General features: G+C 39.1%; 1 protein-coding gene across 3 annotated transcripts in view; it reads right to left on the reverse strand.

The window, feature by feature from the left end:
• Window positions 1–1,471: 1,471 nt before the first annotated feature.
• Window positions 1,472–20,317, reverse strand: part of LOC132384708 (collagen alpha-1(II) chain) — a 97,330-nt gene continuing 78,484 nt past the window's right edge. For all 3 annotated transcript variants that reach the window (XM_059956082.1, XM_059956081.1, XM_059956080.1), the window contains 11 exons: window positions 15,702–15,809; window positions 15,564–15,617; window positions 12,246–12,353; window positions 11,961–12,014; window positions 11,260–11,367; window positions 8,423–8,476; window positions 5,525–5,632; window positions 5,046–5,334; window positions 4,519–4,706; window positions 3,416–3,658; window positions 1,472–2,994 (listed from right to left, as the gene is read on the reverse strand). In XM_059956082.1, coding sequence (XP_059812065.1) covers window positions 2,848–2,994; window positions 3,416–3,658; window positions 4,519–4,706; window positions 5,046–5,334; window positions 5,525–5,632; window positions 8,423–8,476; window positions 11,260–11,367; window positions 11,961–12,014; window positions 12,246–12,353; window positions 15,564–15,617; window positions 15,702–15,809 — 1,461 coding nt within the window. In that variant the 3' untranslated portion in view covers window positions 1,472–2,847. The remainder of the gene's footprint in view (window positions 2,995–3,415; window positions 3,659–4,518; window positions 4,707–5,045; window positions 5,335–5,524; window positions 5,633–8,422; window positions 8,477–11,259; window positions 11,368–11,960; window positions 12,015–12,245; window positions 12,354–15,563; window positions 15,618–15,701; window positions 15,810–20,317) is intronic.

Consider the following 20,317-nt stretch of genomic DNA (forward strand, 5'->3'; position numbering starts at 1 on the left):
CAAGTGACTGACCATTTAACCTCCATGAGTTCAGGAATTGCTAATCAATTGAGTACGTACTGATACAATCCAGAAGTAGTAAGTGATAAACAGGTGCAGCACCACAATTGATGATAAGATGTGATCTTGGGTTATTCTGAGATGAGAGAGAATAAAATAGGCCAGAGATAAGTAAAGGTCATTCAGTACCTACCTCTTGTAAATTTATTCCTAAGCAAGGAGTCAGAGTAAGAAAGCCAATTGCAGAATTTGTTCTATTATTAAGCAGTTGCCTGGAAAATACATAACCTATTTTGGCAAATAATTATACCAGATCATCTCTGGTACAATATTTGCAAATGTCATTATACCAGTCATACCATGTTGTGTTTCAAATGGTCACTTTGTATCCCTTGGTGTTCATTGTGCCCCAGGTGAAGAGGACGGTGAAATTACCTACCATATAACTGGTCAGCACTGAGTTCCTGGCACTCTCCAGTTTGCCTATGCCCTTCCCTTCTATGGGAACAATGGCTCTACTCAAATGGACCAGTCAAGATTGAAGCATTAAGAAAGTAAAATCTGAGCCATGGTGTTACAGTATGGTACAATGCAGGATCTGATACCTTTTGACCATTACAATTTTATTATGAGATTCATTAAGAGTTGAAATGGTGGACTTTCACTATTTGCAACCAGAAGGTTGCACCAATATTTTTCATTTTCTGTATGTGATTTTCATCCTTCTAAAGAATTTGTGCGCAGGAGTTACTGTAATTCCCTAATATCCTTGTTGGGTTTTATGCGTGTTCACAAAATCCATTTTCAGTTCATGTGGGATTTATATGGTCACTCTATAACATAGTGAAACTTTGAGGGGAGTTTTAATGGAATTCACTGACTGGGAATCCCTTGGAGTTGAGGAGAGTGTTGCCTCAGTGAAGAGTAAAAAACGAATAGGGTGTTAAATTAACATTGCACCTGATTTTGTCCAGCTGCTGGGCGGGCAGGTTAAGTTGCAATTGAATCCTGTTTCTGTATCAAACTCCACCCTTGATGATTAAATCTTGTTGAATTTGGTGTGGAACTCCTCCAACACCAGGTAGTTGGTGATGGTGATACCCACCAAAGTTTCCTCCTGGTTTCTGCTAATGTGGCTGATATTTTCTTACAGGATACTTGGGGCACTGCAATTGTTTCAGTGGGATAACCAGTCGGTGTACAACAATTTGCTATTGCATCTCCAGTGAGGGAAAAGACAGCCAATGGGTTGACAAATGGAGATCCTCCCTCAGGGAGGGAAGGGCTGCTGACACCCAATGAGCTTTGGGTAGTGGAATTTAAAAAAAAGAAAAGTAGAGGGAAAATTTGGTCAGGATCTAAAAGGACCATGTCTCTTTTGGTCTGTCCTGGTAACAGCCCTGTTTGTAGGTCATGGTGAGTAACCTCTGATCAAAAAACAGCTGAAACCATGGTGGGTACTTTTTTAAATTAAGTTTTATTTGTGTTGTTTCATTTTTCTGTCATGAAATATCCCAGAATAGATAAACATTTTCAACAAAGATACATCATAGGATGGACGTAATACAAATTTAAAAAAAATCAAAACAAATGTGTTTTTAATAGAAAAGCTTTCTATCTTTATTGCTGTTGAGGGGTAGTGGGTTGAGAAAAAAAGTACAAAGTGACAGAAGCTTTTCACAAGAAACAAGATCATTAGTGTTGTGATGGGAATGTTCTAATCTACCATGCTTCAAACCAGTATTGCAAAATATTTAAAAACATTTGAACTATTTTACATATACAAAATAGTACATATCCTTGGTTTGTTTTGCCCCCCAAAAAGCCTACCTCTTTTTTTTCCCCTCCAGTTACAAGAAAAGTTACACAGAAGCTAGAGATGCATGGAGTTGGAGAAAATAAGTCATAGGAGGAAAAAAGAATTTATTTTATCCACATGCCTAACTTTGGAAAACATAGGGGAAAAATTCTGTGGTTTTTTTTTACAAGATTTGGTTAGAAATGAGATCACACATCATTCATTTTAGAATTTTTTTGCTGCAATACTGATTGTTACTTAGTAAAATGACTGGATGTTAAAGAGGTGTTACAAATTTTAACAGCAAATGGCAGCTTCAGAATTATTTTATTCAGCACCATCAAATCTTGACTGGATCCCTAGTTCACTAAACTGTCCCAGGAGGAGGAACAAGAAGCTTAAAAAAAGTACCCTTTTTCTGAATTAAACTGGATGTGGGAGAGTAATTTGGACTTGTCTTTAACTCCGCACCAGCTTCTGTTCCTACTACTGTGTGTTTAGTCCCTTCAAGATCATTAGTGTGAGGTAGCTTAAACTGGGGAAGTTCTAGGTTGTGTTTCAAACTTCCTTCATTTTGATAGAAAAAGAGGGCAGGCAAAGTTAGATACTGGAGTACTTAGAATCTCTTAAAAGTCTGCAAAAAAAAAAAGAAATCCACAAAAAAAACGCCCAGATCAACTTGTACTTTCCACATTTTTTATATCAATTGTTCTCCATGTTACAGACTGGTTTTACAACATAGCACCATTTTTATATTTTACACAGTCTCCTGCTAGTAACCTTTTTACAGACTGGTACGGCATGAATATTAGTAATACCTGTGCTGGTACAATCCAAGGGAGGGCCTTCAACAGATATCAGTAAACACTTTCGCCTGACCTGAAGATCTTACAGGAAAACAATAAATAAATTAACCGTTTTCACCGTCTGTCCAGCTAGGCCATGAAGTCCAAAATGTAAGCGTGTGGATGAATGGAGTGATGGATTGGATCAGCCATTCAGTGCAGAAGTCCTAGAAGTGATTGGAAAGTACTGAGGTCCTTATTATTTTACAAGAAGCAGACTGCGCCAATGTCAACACCAAATTCCTGATCTGAACCACCAATATCCAAAGGTGCGACATCCACAATAGGCAGACGGGTTGTTTTCTGTGATCTGTATTCAATGACTGTCTTGCCCCACTTCCCAGAATGTTTCTGAAAGAAAATACATATTTTTAGTTGTAGTCTACTTTTCTTTTTCAAGTATAACTTAACAATTATTCTCTGCTTCGTGTTTACTCTGGTTTATCTTTGTCGGTGTTTCTCCATCTGCCAAAGTGAGAGGAGATTCAGGGTCTTGGTCATCATTGCTTTATAGTAGTTAATATGCATGTATTTTGTAAATTAGTAGAATACCTAACTAATTTATTCCACATCATATCACTTTCAATTACTATTGTAATTATTTGCCATCATGAAACAATTCGTCTTACAACCTGTCCAAAGTGATGCATGATTTCCCCAGTATGGTGAGAGATTACATAGACTACATTCAGATGTAGTTCCCCTTCTATGAAAGCAATTGATGTAATATTTAATATTCTTTTTTTAATTAGATAAAATTCCAAAAACGTACCGTGCAGCCATCCTCCAGGACAGTGTATGTGAACCTGCTGTTTCCTTCAGCTCTGATTTCAATGTCATTGGAGCCTTGCAATAAGAGTGCCTTTTTCAGGTTGCCTGTAGCTCTGTCCATGTAAGCAATGCTGTTCTTGCAGTGATAGGTGATATTCTGGGAAGCCTCGGTGGACAGCAGACGCAAGAAAGTCATCTGGATGGCAGCAGTATTGGCTGTTAGACTGCCATCACCATAGCTGAACTATAAGAGACGGGAAAAGAAGGTTCAATACTCTGGAAAAATTACAAAAATGTTCATTATAAGAATGCTATATTAACTCAAAATACACAGATTGGGAAGGATTTAGATTATGTTTACTGTCTTATTTGCTGGCGGTCTCAGACAGAAGTATTGAAGCCACTACAGCTGATCCCAGTACCACCTGTATTCAAAAACGGAGAAACTCCCTTTCTAGAAAGTGAGAAAAAGTGGATTTTCTCCCTGTGTATGTATTGTATTATAGAAATGTGTTTGAAAATCTGTAGCTGCTAAAAGTAGAATTGAGTATTCTGAGGAAGCTTAGACCAAAGTTTTGGACAAATCTCCAAGTAACTGAATAGAGTTCAGCAAAGAATGTTGGAGAGAAGAGCATCTGGACATCAGGCTATCAGGAGTTGAAGTTGTGAGACATATTTGAATAAAATGAACTCCAGCCACTTTGTCCCACACTGATTAAAGGATATAAGGATACCCCAGTGCTGAAACTAGTGCTCATACTGAAATTGGGTAAATCAGCACAGACTTTGTTGGCTGTATCTGTGGTTTATTGGTTGACATTGCTAAACCATTCACCCACTACATTAACTAAACCGTTCAGTGACTTTAGCAGAGAATGAAGAATTGAATTGAGAAAGAGGTAGCGAGAGTTGAGGCAGCAAAAGTGGGACAATTGGCTTACTGTAGCTAAGTGGTTTAATGGTACCCTATTGTTGTACACATGATGAAATTGTTCAGCTGGTGTACAAGATCCTCTTTCAGTACAAGGGGGAGATACAAAATCTTTTGGTGATCTATATTCTTAATCTCTCATGTTTTTAGTTAATGATTATGAAGGAACTTACATGGAAACCACCGTTCATTGTCTCACCAAACCATACATGCTTCTTGTCTTTGCCCTTGCTTGTCCACCAGTTCTTTCGTGGAATACTTGCAGGGTTGGGATAGACGCAGGTCTCACCAGTTTCCATGTTGCAGAAGACTTTGATGGCATCAAGTGTGCAGCCCTGGTTAGGATCAATCCAGTAATCACCTGTGATAAAAATCAGAACAGACTTGCATGAACTACAGAACTCTGAAACATTGAAATTCCCACTTTTATTAAATAATGTTATTTTAGAAGGAGACATCTAGAAAATAAAGCTGAACAGATGTTCCAAAGAAACTGATGAACCAAAAATATACATAGAATAGCAATAGAAAAACACTAATGCAATGGTACACTCATTTGTTAAAGTATAGTAAATTGCTAACTTCAGCAAAGATTGAGCTGAAACAGAATTTTGGGTCTGTCAGACAGGAATGAATCTTCTTTTACCATGATACCATAGGCTAACATTCTAATGTCATCCTAATATTAATGTCTACCTACCACTCTTCCAGTCTGCATGACAAAGTTTCAGGTCTCGGCAAGTACGAGCTGGATTCTTCCTGCTTCCTTCTGGGCTACGAATGTTTTCAATTTGGTTGTTGAGGGATTTCAGAGTGGCATCAACCTCTGCGTCATGTTGACGAAGGAATGGAGCAGCCTGGTCAGCCCGGAAGTATCGGAGTGGATCAGGAGCTTTCTCGGGTTGTGACAGGCCAGCGAATGCAGACATATCAATGCCAGGGCCTGGTGGGCCAGGAGGACCAGGTGGACCAGCATTACCAGGAGGACCCTGTTGAGGAACATCCATTGCAGCATTATAATGCGTTACAGGTACTTAGGGAGAGATTCTAGAGGAGCTAGAGAAAGAAGGTCTTGATTTCAACAGCAAGGAGAAGGATGAGTGTAAACTTGGTTAAATTTAGTACTAATTCCCTTGCTACTTTTTAATGTGGACAGTTGGTAGATGGCATGATACTCACAGCTGGGCCGGTTTCACCAGAGCGACCACGTGGACCAGGTGGGCCAATGGGACCAGGTAGACCATTAGAGCCATCCTTACCAGCTGGCCCAACGGGACCAGGGGGACCCTGAAATGGGAAGCAACAAACACAGTTACAAACTAGCTCAAACTTTTATCTCTTTAAATCAAAACAAAATCATTAATAGATAAGCACCAACTCCTTGAAGAGAAGGATGTAGTAGGAAGGGGGAGAATCCATTTGTTGTGACCCAACATGGTGCCAATGGCAAAGGTAAATCTGCAAGTTTGAGGAGCTGGGATCAAAACTGAAACACACAGGATCACATTGGTGATGATCTTTGGATTACTTCTTTTGCCAACTACAAAACTGGTGAAGAATCAAAGTGTTGACTGTAAGGCTTAAACAATGGTGTAGAAGACAAAGGTTCCTAGTCATTGGCACTGTTACCAGCAGTAAGGCAGAGAGCTATTCCATACAGAGGCATTCTCTTAAACTGGGATGGCAGTTGGCTCATTATTTTATTTGCTCATTAAATTTTAAAAAGTGTGTGTGTTGGGGGGATGCTCAGTGTTGGTGGGGTTGGTGTGATGTAATATTAGGTTTAGAGGGTCAGAAACTTATAAATTTAAATAGGTCAAGAACAGTGAACAAAATAGCAATTTGGGTCATAGTAAGTGGGTGTGATAGTAAGGGGGAAGATAGAAAGTTTAAAAATCAAAATGTTTTGATAAATGAGGTTAAATCAAGGAAATATGTATGGTGATTAAAATGTTAGAACTAACTTCCAAGATCCTTGACAATTAGAAAGGGCAAACAAAACAGACAAGCTGGGAAGTTACTAGCACTGAGGAATGGCCTAACGTAAGTAATAAAGAATGATCCTGCATTGGTAGTACAATCAATACGTGAAGAATTAGACACAAGAAGTGACAAGAAGCTGTTTAGAAACTGGCTTACAAGGTAACCAATATCAACTGCACGGTTAGAGAGACTATTAATCAAGAAGTAACTGGCATCTTCAATAAAAGGTAATACAATAGTGAATGCATCATTAATTTTCATGAAATGGACAAAAGTAATATGGAAGGTAGGTTTACAGAATCTATTCAGGAGCTTCTGGAGGCAAAATGTCATGGAACCAGTTATGAAACAGGTAATTTTAGATCTTGTCTTGTGAAATTGTTTTATGTATGGTTGACTGATAATCAAACTTCAACTTGAAATGAGAGGGGTTAATTAGTAATCTCATAGTATGGGAATCTCTAGAGAAAGGGGAAACAAAATTATAATAGGGAATAAGAAAATGGTTGAGATTTTAAAATAATATTTCATCTTTGTCTTCATATTAGAAGGAATAAATAATATACTAGAACTCCTGGGTAACAAGGATCTAATGACAGCAAACAATGTTAGTGAAAGGGAAAGTATTGGAGAAGTTAAAGGGACTAAAAACGAACTAATCTCCTGGACTAGATGGACAGCATTTTAGAGTTGAAAGAAAAATTGCTGTAGTGATAACAGATGCACTTTTGGTAATCTTCCAAAATTCCCTGAAATCTGGAATAGCCCTAGTAGATTGGAAAGTGAAACAACTATTGTGAAAGGAGGAAGTGAGAAAATTGAGAACTCAAGGGCAGTCAACTCATCAGTTGTCAGGAAAACACTAGAATTTGTTGTTAAGAGATGGAAATAGATAGTTAGTAAATTGATTGTTATTATGCAGCATCAACTTGGTTTTATGAAAGGAAAATCAACTTGTGTTAATGGCTGAAATGAAAGGATAAAATCCTTTTATGCTCTCTGGTGATACAAACCTATGTATGATAGTAAACTGTGAGGAGAATAGAAGGCCTCGGCTGGAGAGTCTAGTTCTATTGGATAATGTCTAGCGATATAATGATACTATGTGGGACTCAGGTCAGGACAAGTTTCTTGGGGGCAAACTTTTGGAATTCTGTACATCAGGCAGCTGTGGATGGTGAATAGTTAAGTAAACTCATGGCAAGGTAGGATCAATAGATCTTTGAATACTAGGCACATTATAGGGATATGGGAATTGGATGAGAATGTAAACCTGAGGTAGAAATGTCCCAAAGGACTTAGTAGAAATATTGTCCAGCCTAAAATTTAATAGAAGACCACAGATACTAAGACAAAGGGTTGCCAAAAATAAATATTTAAATGGCTGAGATGGTAAGAAAGTAGTAAAGTTGAGTTTTAGAGAGAGTCTTGGAGTTTAGAGAACACAAGATATCAGACGCAAAGGAGCAAAAGAATTGTGAGGTTGAAGTCATATGTAATATATCGTATCTAATTATAGTATTTAGTACAATATAATGCAGATTGACCATCTTCAATATTTCTATGGGGTGAAGACCTAAACAATGGATTGTTGTTTTTAGGGTTTTGTTTGTATTGTTCTCATGTATTTGATACTGGTAAGACTGCCTTGCTCATCCCAAGTTGTCAATACTGATGACTTTTATAGTTGAGCCACTTCAAAGAACCTGAAGCGTACTCTGATACTAGAGTCACACATAGTTTCATCAGACCAAGTAGATGTGATATAATCCCAGTTATGATGTTGCAACAATTAGGCAGCGGTCATGGTGAATTTTCTTGATACCTGGTCACAAGTGACCAGATCTTAGTATCTGTCTTTGTGTACTTTGTATTTTCTCAGTACTTCATCTTTTAACTTGGCACTCTCACTAAGCTACCATATCTACTAAATAGTACAAGTTTGAAATACTATCAATTTTTAATCTGAAATGAGCCGAATTTGGAGAGTATTATTCACGTTGTGGTATTATATCCATAATTTCTGCTCTGGAAATTTTTTGCATGATGTTTTGCTTAATGAGAATTTAATACAAAATTGAGGTTAATACTCACTCTAGGACCAGAAGGACCAACAGCACCAACAGCACCTTGATCACCAGCAGGGCCCTGGAAAAGACAAAAAGAGCATAAATGTCACGTATTCAGAATAAATATATAAAAAATAGAATGAACTTCACGAACTGGTGAATACAGGTAAACAGCAAAACAGTTCTGAAATTCCTACACCTAAGAGGTTCAAATCTGCATAACCCAGCTGGGCAGTTGGGTAGGATTCAATTCATTGAAATTTACACTGCAGATGAGGACAAATGAAGAAGCCAATAAGATTAAGAGACAAATTGATATGTTTTGGAGGAAGGTTAAAGAGGTGGATGGGTATTGTTGATAGGGTTGATGTATTAAATAAGGGGTTGCTTTTATAATATTGAAGATGTTCCTTTTTTAAGAGTTCTTTTAAAATGAGAGACAAAATCATAAAAAAATTCAAAGTATCCTGGAAAAAACTTGCATCCAAAATTAGATGTTTGCAGATTTACAATCCACAGTAAGAAGAAGGCACATGTTTAGTTTGTCATCCATTCACATGGTATCACCGTGAAGATTAGGATTTAATGCAATCCCTCCCTAACTACCCTTGAACTAAGCTAAGCTTAGTTTAGGCCAGCTAAGCTCTTTTGGAGGACTGCACAGAATCAATTACATTATTGTGGGTGTTGGGTCACTGTGTAAGGACAGATCTTCCTCCCTAAGGTCTTCAGTGAACCAGAATGCTTTTGTTAAGACAATCTGGTACTTTCACAGTCAACACGACAGTAGGTTTGAACTTGTGTCCACCAACTATACTGATGAGTTGGAGTAGAATGTTCATTCAGTTCATTCAGTCGAGTAAATAGAAACTAATCCTGTGTTCCTAATAACTTTGGAGAAGAGGAGGATAGATACAGGTGATCACTGCTGTACGTGGAGGTGGAGGCCATTTCGAGATAATGAAATGCTAAAAGCTAAGTTATGTTAAATGAAGTATTAAGAATTCCTTTGCTTCCACAGTTGCTGCTCGACCCACTAGTTTCTTTCAGCAGTTTATGCTTTGCTCTAGATTCCAGCAGCTGCAGTCTCTTGTGCCTCGACACTAAACATATGCCAAACTTCACGTATTATATATATTCTTAACAACAATAATAATCAATGCCTTAATATTATCTTTTAATTTTGCCTCTTCCACCTCTTTGTTACAATATGTTTCTGTGGGTGAAGGATACCTCTGAACTTTTCAACTAGATACTTATCCTTGAAGCAGTAAAGTGATCATGGAGGGGTGAGGATGGGGTTAGGGGGATTCTCCAACAAACTCAATTATCTCTATAACTCACATCCAGACTTGAACTTGACTGTGTAGGATCTCAGGATGATATACAGGAGCTGGAACTTCAAATAAATCCCCCCCCCCCCACCTAAGGGACTAGATCTAGCTGTTGAGCCCCAGTTGCCACCACTACCATATAACTGAACTTCTATGCTGAAGGGTTGTGAAACTGGGTCTTCTGGTTTGGTTCTGTCAGGTGGATTTCAACTCCTTTTATCAGTTGGGCATAAAAATGGTGTTCTCACAGCTAAGTTGGTGTTTCTGCCTTATTAAAGTCAAAGCCATGCAAGCCTCTTCAGGATAGTACTAACCCTGCAGCACTATTGAAAGATAATCAGGAGAATTCTCCTGGTGTTCTAACGAATATCTCCAAAACAAGGTTTTTTATGGCTATAATTTTCATTTAATGTTGGTGGGATTTTGCTGGGTACATTTTGGTTGTCTAGCTTCAGTCACCTGCTTGGTTCACTGCAGTTCAAAATAATTCACTGAACATGAAGTGTTTTAAAGGGTTTCCAGTGTATGATGAGATGCAATATGAATGCAAATATGCATACAGATACAGTGATACATTACATTATATAATGTAAGATAATATAATAATATAAAGGACCCTCCACAAAATGAAATAGGTTCCAATAGGTTTACACTATGAACTGTATAGCCTGAACTGTGTTAAAAAATTTTGAACTGGGGTGCAGCTTAGGAGGACGATGGCACCTAACGGCAACTCCTTTGCTTTCATCTTTGGAAACAGCTCTATTTCTAGCTTTGATATCTCTTTTCTTCCCTCTCAGGGTTCTTTTGAAGACCCCGACCTGGAGTTACACGCTGACTTTGGTTCTTTGCAGAAATGGGACCCACTCTCGGTGTCTCATGACCAGCTGCTTTTTGATACGCCAAGGACGCGACCTAGAAGATTTGTGCGCCTTCAGGGTGCTGAATTTTCGTGACTCGGGAGGTGGGTAGACTCGAGGTCAGTGCCGCTGCCTGTTGTGTTGTCAGAGTAGACAGAAGGTCATAAGCAGCGAGCTGGCTGCTGGCTGTGTGCCCAGAGACCCGAGATCTTTGGGAACAGAGCTCGGAAAAAGCGACACAACAGACTTTTAACACCGTAAATCAGCAAGTTGTTTTGTTATGTGTCCCCTCTCACTGTGAAATGGGGACACCTCTTTTTCCCTTATTAGGGTGAAAGAGAGAGAGCCTGTGGTATGTTGAATACTGGGTGAACGAGTAGTCTTTGGGATACTGTAAGTCTGTGTCTTTATTGATACTTTGCTGCACGCTTGAGTGCTCAGTGGAGGGCACCAATGCTTTTTTTGCTGGTGGGGGGGTCGTTGCTTTCCTGCTGCTTATGCGTTGGAGGGAGGAGTGTGGGGGGGCTTTGGTGTTCTAACATTTAACTGTCATTCACTCTTTGGGGCACTCCTCTGTTTTCGTGGATGTTTGCGGAAAAAAATAATTTCAGTATGTATATTGTATACATTTCTCTGACATTAAAATGAAACCTAATTGAAGTACTCACAGGAGGTCCAGGGAGACCTTGCAGACCAGTGAAGCCTCTGTGACCTTTCTGTCCTCTTTCACCTGTTTCACCTGCTTCACCCTTATCACCACGAGGACCTTGAGGACCCTAAAGAGGAGATTAAGTTCAGGAGGTTAAAACAGGCTTGTCATCAAGTTTCACTGCTGGAATTCTCATTTTTGAACTAAGACTATCAAAACTAAACAGTATCATGTTGTCATTTCAGGAATATATGACAATGTGAGCTTCACATGTTTTTGTGAAACTGAATTGGGCATTATTTTAATCAAGGCATAAAAATAAGATATTATACTTGAATATTATTCCAAGCACATATATTTTAACGGCTATGTGCGCATATACTATCTAAACCTTGGTAAAGACTGTCTGGATATCAGGTAAAGGTAAGTAAAGCACTTACACCATTGGAGGTCTGGTGCTATCCTTTTGATAATGAAAAGATATATTCCATCTTCCCAAAATGTCTGTCTTTGAGACAATTCTGTGCTACTACTAAATTAGGAGTCTCTGAAATGCGACCTCATTTCTTCGGTAACTAGCATTACCTCAGCATGATGCAATAAGGTCGCTCTCTTATTAACACTAAATCTGAATTTTTAACCTAAGCTTTTACCAAATTCAACCTAGTCGAACAAACCCACCAGATTTGTACAAAATGTTAAATTACAAAGATTACTCACAGGCAAACCACGAGCACCAGCAGGGCCAGCAGGACCCATTGGACCTTGAGCACCCTAAATCAAAGGAAAATAGTGTTATCAGTTTGGTAATAAAATACAGCCAGGATAAACAGTCAATGCAAAGATTGCCAGTGATCAAAGTTACTTGCATAGCAGAAATACAGCAAAGTGTAAAAAAAAAATCAGTATTTAATATCTTTGTGATCTGTGCAGCCATTTTTGCATATTATTGAACAGCTGCTGTAAATTAAATAGTATAGATGTTCTGAAGCCACAGCTACTTACAGCTTCACCTCGGTTTCCTTGTTTGCCAGTTGGGCCAACAGGACCTGGAGCGCCAGGGGCACCAGGAGCACCAGGGGCACCAGCAGGACCAGTCTGACCTCGCTCACCCTGTTAGGAAGAAACACAAAGTCACCATGAACCAATCAATGGAGGAAAGCTTGAAACAAATCTGTTTTAGTGTGAGCTTTCATTTCCTCATGTCTGTTGGAATACGAAATGCTTTACCCTAATGAATGGTTGAAGGGAGAATACTTTTAAGGAACAAGTGGATAAATATTTGAAGCAGAGAAGGATCCAGGGAAGATGGGAGAAAGTAGGGAAGGGGAATTATTTATAGATGGTTACAGCAGGCAAAGACACAATAGTCCACATGGCCTTTCAATGCTTGATCCTACATGGCTCTAACACTTGATGCCACACAAAGACCCAATAAACATGTTTAAAATCTTGAATATTATTATTATGGATAAATACTGTAACTGTTAATGACCATTTGGCCCATCGAGCCCATTCTGATTTTCCATCATGGCTGATTTAATATCCTTCTCAGCCCCATTCTCCTGCCTTCTCCCTGTAACCTTTGACGCTCTGATTAATGAAGAACCTATCAACCTCCACCTTAAATATACCACATGACTTGGTCTGCACAGCCATCTGTGGCAAAGAATTCCATAGATTCACCACCCTCTGACTAAAGAAATTCCTCCTCATCTCTGTTCTAAATGGATGTCCCTTTATTCTGAGGCAGTACCCACTGGTCTTAGACTTCACCACTATAGGACACATCCTCTCCCCATCCACTCTGTCTAAGCTTTTCAATATTCGATATGTTTCAATGAGATCCCTCCTCATTCTAAACTCCAATGAGGACAGGCCCAGAGCCATCAAGCACTCCTTATATGTTAAACTTTTCACTCCTGAAATCATTCTTGTGAATCTCCTCTGGGCCCTCTTCAATGCCAACACATCCTTTATTAGATAAGGGGCCCAAAACAGCTCACAGTAGTCCAAGAGTGGTCTGATGAACGCCTTATAAAGCCTCAGCATTACATCCTTGCTTTTATATTCCATTCCTCAAAATGAATGCTAACATTGAATTTGCCTTCCTTACCACTGACTCAATCTGCAAGTTGACTTTTAGGGAATTTGGAACGAGGACTGCCAAGTCCCTTTTGCACCTCTGAGATTTGATTTTCTCCCCATTCTGAAAATAGTCTGCACCTTTCTACCTTCTACCAAAGGGCATGACCATACACTTGTATTCAATCTGCCACTTCTTTGCTGATTTTCCCAATCTGTTTAAGTCTTTCTGATGCCCTGTTTCCTGAATATTACCTGCTCCTCCACCTATCTTCGTATCATCCACAAATTTGACCACAAAGCCATCAATTCCATCACCTAAATCATTGACATATAATGTGAAAAGAAATGGTTTCAACACCGACCCCTGTGGAACACTGCTAGTCACTGGCAGCCAACCAGAAAAGGCCCCCTTTATTCCCACTCTTTGTCTCTTTAACTTGGGGGCTATGTCTAAGCCTCTGTGACTGGTAATAACTGGATACATTAATATTTGCCAAAAAGTGCCATAGTAACAGGACTTGTGCCAATCTTCTGTGATTGGTAGTACTTGGTGCATGTCCATCCTCCAGTGATAGGTAATAACAGAGTACATGCAAATCTCACTATAACTCATAATAACTGGTACATACCAAACTTCTTTTGTGAATGGTGGTTTCTGAAACACACCCATCTCTTTCTGTGACTGGTAATAGTTGGGAACATGCCCATCTCACTATGACTGATTAGTTTCCACAAATCCTAGTTTAATTAGAAATAACTGGTACACGAGTCATTGGTGATAACTATACATGCCCTTCTTTTCCAGACTGGTAATAACTGAGTACACACCCATTCCTTTCTGTCCTTGGTAATAACTGGGTAAACACCAATCTCTCTATGACTAATACTAATTGGGTAACCATAAATCCTTTTATTTCACTGGCACATATCCATCCCTTTGTAACTGATAATAACAGTATGTAGACCCACCCCTCTCTGTGACTGGCAGTAACTTGTAATATGACCATCCTACTCAATGGTAATAACTGGTACATCCCCAACTCTCTTTATGACTGGTAATAACTGAATACATGCCCATTCCATTCTTACTTGTAATAACTGGTAGACACACATGACTGGTAACAACCGTGTGTACGTCCATATCCATTTCCCTGTATCTCAGCACAAATATGTGGTCTGTGAACTATTTCTCTGCTTTGACATTAGTATTACCTATACATATTTATTAAAGTGAACTCAACAGATATCACAGTTAAATTCAATACAGTGAAGCAAAAGAATTTGAATATGTAAGTTCAGAAAATGTTAACAATGTTTATAGAAGATTACATTTTTTAATGAATAAACCACTTATTTCTCTATATCTTTTAATCTACTGTTTTATTATTTCACCTAATTGTTTATTGTAGGTTACCAGTTATTTGTTAATTTCTCTTAATTTTTCTTTTATTTTATTGACTTTGTTAGCAGTGCCTAACTTCATAGATTTTCATATTTTATTATATTTTCACACAGCATCAGGAGTTCTGTGGGTAATTGCAGTCCTTGGGTTGGAAGGAACAAGGATGCAACATTGTTTGTGTACATTCAATATTTAGGTGTTTGAGCATTTGAATTGAGGACATGGGTGACACAATATGTTAGTTTTTTTAAAAATCTTCATTCTTAGAGATTCAGGTTTCCACCACAGTGAGGACATGAAAATGTTTTACCTTTTGTGGAACATTAGGGACCTCTATAATATAATTTATAGATACACTCAAAATTATGCAGGATTATTTAGAAACAGCAGCATAGAAATAGGTTGCTTGGTCTAACCAATCCATCTTGGTTTTTAACCTTCACATGATTAGTAATTTTAATCTCATATGCCTTTACTTTCTCCACAATATCCTACCCTTCAATTACCTGGCGAGTTAAGTCTTAACTGTCGAGAGGCTCTCAGTTATAATTACCAAGTGTGATACAGACCAATGAAATACTGTTCTATTTAGATTCTATGTGACATTTGGCCCTAACCTCACCCAGCTGCATAGGAAGCTGCATTTCTGAAATTAGAATCCAGAAAGATCTTTCTTTCTGGAATTAGGATTCGGACAAAGGGAGCTCTATTTTGTAAACAGTGTTATTCTTGATCTTCAGTGAAGTGTTAAATTGAGCACTTACACTTTTGAATTTATTTATCAGTAACTTACTAATCCTCGTTAGTGTTAGTGTACAAATTATTCACCATACCTTCACGCCAGTTGCACCATCTCGGCCAGGAGGACCATCAGCACCAGGGTTGCCCTGTTAGAAGAACACAAAGCAGTCAGGATTGCTAAAGAACACACAAAAATATAATTATAGGTGTAGCATGAAAGATTTACAAACCTCACGTCCAGGTTCACCAGAAGGACCAGTAAGACCAGGTGGACCAACTGGGCCAGGGGGTCCTCTGTCACCAGCAGAACCAGGAGCTCCTTGCTTCCCAGGCTCACCCTAGAAGAAAAAGATAAATGGAGATTACAAATCAGTATCCTTGATGCACTATTTTTTTTCATTTACTTAAGTCTGGAAATGACTGATGATATCATTGTTACCATTCAACTCGTGGTGATAATTTCTGGACTGTGATGATATGAGATGGCTACTCAGCATTACAGCTCTGAATGCATGAGTAAACCTGGTTAAACTCCACAAAGTTTTTTTTACATACCATTTGTTGAGACAACCATTTCACATATGAAGTATCTTCCCACCACTATTTCATTTTACTAAGTTGCTACAGAACAGAGGTACAACTGCAGCTGTTTAGGTCAGCGTATATTGGAATCAGTGCAGTACCCAAACTTAATGAGCTGAGGAGGCGCAGTCTGGGATGCAGTATCGCCCCCAGAAAGAAAATTATTCTGGGTTATCAACCATTACCCAGAAACAATTGAACAGCAGCAATGTTGTCTGAGGGCTAAGACACAGCCAGCCGCTTCTCCTCAATGAGGACTTCTGGAATCATTCAACTATCCATGTTATGTTGTTAGTTACCATGAAAGTGTCCAAAGTCATCAAACTTTACATATTTTGTTCCTTCTAGTCAACAATTAGGTATATCTGAAGGGCAAGCATATTTGCTGATGTAGCTCTTGCACATCAACAAATACACATGTAATATTTAACAGAGTCAGCCAATTCATTACATTGGTTATGATTAACACCAGCGATGCAACAAACCATCAGAATTCTTTGTATCTGCTGGATTTCCAAGAACTCAGGAGGCAGTGATTGCATCTGTGTTTGGGCCCATGAAAACAAAATTGTGTACTAGGATAAATGGAAGGGTATTTTATTCTATTAAGAGCTCAGCTGGTGTGCAGCTCCAGCACCAAGTGATGTAGGTGAATTCCTGCTTCCTCAGCATCTTTCAAGATATCTTCACTTTAAGGCAATATCTTGTGCCATCTTTATCTGAAGTGGATGAGGGAATAACAGGATGGCTCCTGGAAGACCAAGACCCATGACATCCATGTACTAATATATACAACAGTTGAGTCACATACCTTGTTACAAGCCGGGAATCTTACAGAAAATACTATCTTAAGTTATCTTAAAATAGCATTTCAAATGTCTTAACTGATCAAGTGATAACTTATAATATTCCATGAATAACCAAAGAATACGACATGACTTTGCTCTCACACAAAATGCTGGTGGAACACAGCAGGCCAGCAGCGTTTTGTGTGTGTTGCTTGAATTTCCAGCATCTGCAGATTTCCTCGTGTTGACTTTGCTCTGGCAGCTTGGCTCAGATGATAGCATTCTGTTTTCTGAATCAGAAAAGCATGTCTATAAACATTAAATGTTTATAACCTAATTTGCCACTGGTTATTCTGGTGGGTGCTAAGAATCCATTCAACAAAAAGCATAGCGATGCCTTGGTTTCTTAGCCAATATTAATTCCAAGCAACCAGAGCAAAAGCAGATTAGGTGGTCATAATTCTCATTTGCCGCTTGTGCGATCATGCTGTATGCAAAATTGCCTGCCGCATTTGGTTATAAAACAACAGCGAGTCCATCTTAGAAATAATTTATTAGCAGTGAAGCAGTTGGGGACATGGAAGAGGACAGCATAAATGCAAGTTTCTTTTTCTTACTCTGCAAGTAAGAACAGAATGTCAAAACCATGGTAATATTATCAATCTGAGGTGCAGCCACAGAACTAGCTGGGCAGCAAGCAAACCTGGCATATAAACATGAATTCAAGGTGCTAGCTGGTGTTGCTCCATATAATAAAATTGCCATCCACATAAATTAGTGAGGCATCACTAAACCAACTGCAGTTGTACTCTCTAGTACGCAGATGTAATCTATTCCCAACCAGAATCCGGGACCATGTTTAACTTTAACTACAGACAAATAAACACACAGCAGAATGTGCAAATTAATTCCATTGATTTTATTCCAATCATTGTATAAAGAGTGAAAATTGTACTTTGTGCCTGTTTGTTGGGGTAGAACACCTGGCCTACCTCATCTCCTCCTTGTTGATTCCCTCTCAAAAGGAGTAATTAAACAGTCTGGTGGTGAGTTCCATAGTCAGGCTGCTGGAATTGTGGTGGCAAGCGACATGTCTGTGGAATGGACTCCAGGAGCTTGGCTTCAGTCTCAGTTATGTTCACCACTGCTTCTTGCACACCTACTGTTACTGATGTAGGGAATCTTCTCTTACTCATGTAGAGAATCTTGATAGTTTGGATCAGTATGACCAATCACCTCTTTGACTGCTACTTACCAATGTGCATTCTCTCAATGCCCACTAATGTGAGAATAGAGTTCAGGCATCTCTCACATCTGTAAATCCTTTAGGATTGTCTGCATCCAGTTTCCACAGTAACTGAGCCTTAGCTCTCTCTAGTGGTAGTATGAACATTCATGAGAAATGTCCCAAATGTGCCAGTGATCTGCACCCTGGGTGCACTCTGTCGAGCTCCAGCGCAACCACCCGTTCCTCCGTAACAGCACAGGTCCAGATCATGTACGCCTCTACAATCCTTTCACGATTTTGCAGAGAACATTTCACGTACATAAATGATTCCGGTGAACGGCTTGTTCAGACAGGTCCTTAAGCAGATCCTTTGAGTTCAGTATCCTCGTGTTGCATCAGAGCCGGTAACCACACTGGGCTTTTGTTTAGTAATTGGCCCTCTTGCTTCTCCTCATCCATGAACTGCGACTTACCCTGAAGTTCCTCCTAAACCTCACTATCTATGTTCCTGAAGTGTGTAGCTGTACTTGGTGTTTGACATAGTGATTGTGATACAAAGTGTTATGATTGTGGCCTTCCTTGCTGTTTTTCCATTTCTGTGAAAAGAGAAGATAATGTGTCATTCCATGGTATTACCTGCACGGTAACTTAGGTTAGCATGTGCCTGAATGACAGTTATTTAACAGATGAAAATGATACAACAAAAATATTATAATACTAGCCATGAACTTGTTGGAAGCTTCCAGCTTTGTCGTCCCCCACTCCCTCTATACTCTCCCTGTACATTATTTCCAAAGTGTCGTTCTCGAAAAGGGTAGGGGGCTCGAATTGGCTGGGTCCAATGTAGCACTGTTCTTGCTGATTGAAGGCCATCTTGTCCTGCAAGTAGAAGAACAGTATTGATATGTTGAATGCACTCAGAGCACGGACAGTTAGTTGTACATGCAGTTGCACAGTTCCTGTAGTTTACTAGATGTTTTCATTGAATGGGTATTGCCCTGCTAGATTCACTTCATTGTCTACATCCCGCATCAGCAATCCATAGCTTATATATAAATATCCCCATTCATGCTATCCATTCATTGCCCTTGTATGTCATGGCAGTGCTAGACAAATGAACTTCCAAATGCCAGTTTTCAGAGAAAAGCAGAAAAAAGTGAGAAGTTTGCCAGGCTGACTTTTTTGCATGCCGATTTATGGCAGGTGCATATGAATATTATTGACTTACCTTAGCCGATTTCTTGAGATCTCTCATCTTCTTTCTAACATCTTGTCAGGTTCGGCGAGTTCTGGAAGCAGCATTTATATGCTCCACGATTTCTTTTCAGACCCGCTGAGCCAGGTTTCTCTGAGGAGGAGCAGCCCTCCATGCAGCGTATGCTTGCTCACTTCTTTAATTAAAGCCTTTAGCGCCTTGTTGTCAAAGTGTTACTTGCTGTACCTGGTACACACCATTATCCAAGGAAAATTGCTGTGGAAATAGCTGCACTAGGCTGACAATGCTCAAGATCAATGCTTTCAGTAGTTGCTTAGCGCTCAGCCTACACCATCAAAAACAGGTTAACTGATCATTCATATCATTTGCAGTTTGCAGACTTGCTGCCGCATTTTGCGACACAACAACAATCACATCAGTTCAGAAATAATCCGTTGCCTCTTTGCGCTTTTGAAGTATTTCTGCATGACATGGTAAAGCACTACACAAACCTTTCTTTAAGCAATGTGCTGCCATCACGCTCAATGCTGCACTTTCATTGGATGCCGCATTTTGCGCTCGTTGTAGCGCATTGTAAAAAATTCAGCCAGATTGTGCATTACAACCCGAATAACTCTTATGCAGTCCTCCGCAATTTGCCATTAAACTTTATGTGTGCAAAAATAATTGCTTGCCTTTAAAATGCAACTCTAAATGACAAATAGGTACAGCCCTTGACCAGTTTCTGATGCACATGGCACAGAGCTGCCCCCTGCTATTTGTACACATGACAGGATTAGTCCAAGTTTTATGTTACTTACACATTTTAGCAGAATATATATCACGTTTAACAGTACATCATAAATATCGCAACAGTTTCCAAAATTCGTCCTGAATCAGTATCTTGAAAATGTTCAAAGCACCACAGATTGTAATCCAGTAACTACTCTGATAAAACGCTCAATAATGTGATTCAGTGCCCAATGGGATCCAATGATACAGTAAATGTGTGATCCAGTATACAATAATATGGTAATACAATTCAATCCAGTT

This window comes from Hypanus sabinus, chromosome X1 (genome assembly GCF_030144855.1).
Source record: "Hypanus sabinus isolate sHypSab1 chromosome X1, sHypSab1.hap1, whole genome shotgun sequence".
In the NCBI taxonomy this organism is placed as follows: Eukaryota; Metazoa; Chordata; class Chondrichthyes; order Myliobatiformes; family Dasyatidae; genus Hypanus; species Hypanus sabinus.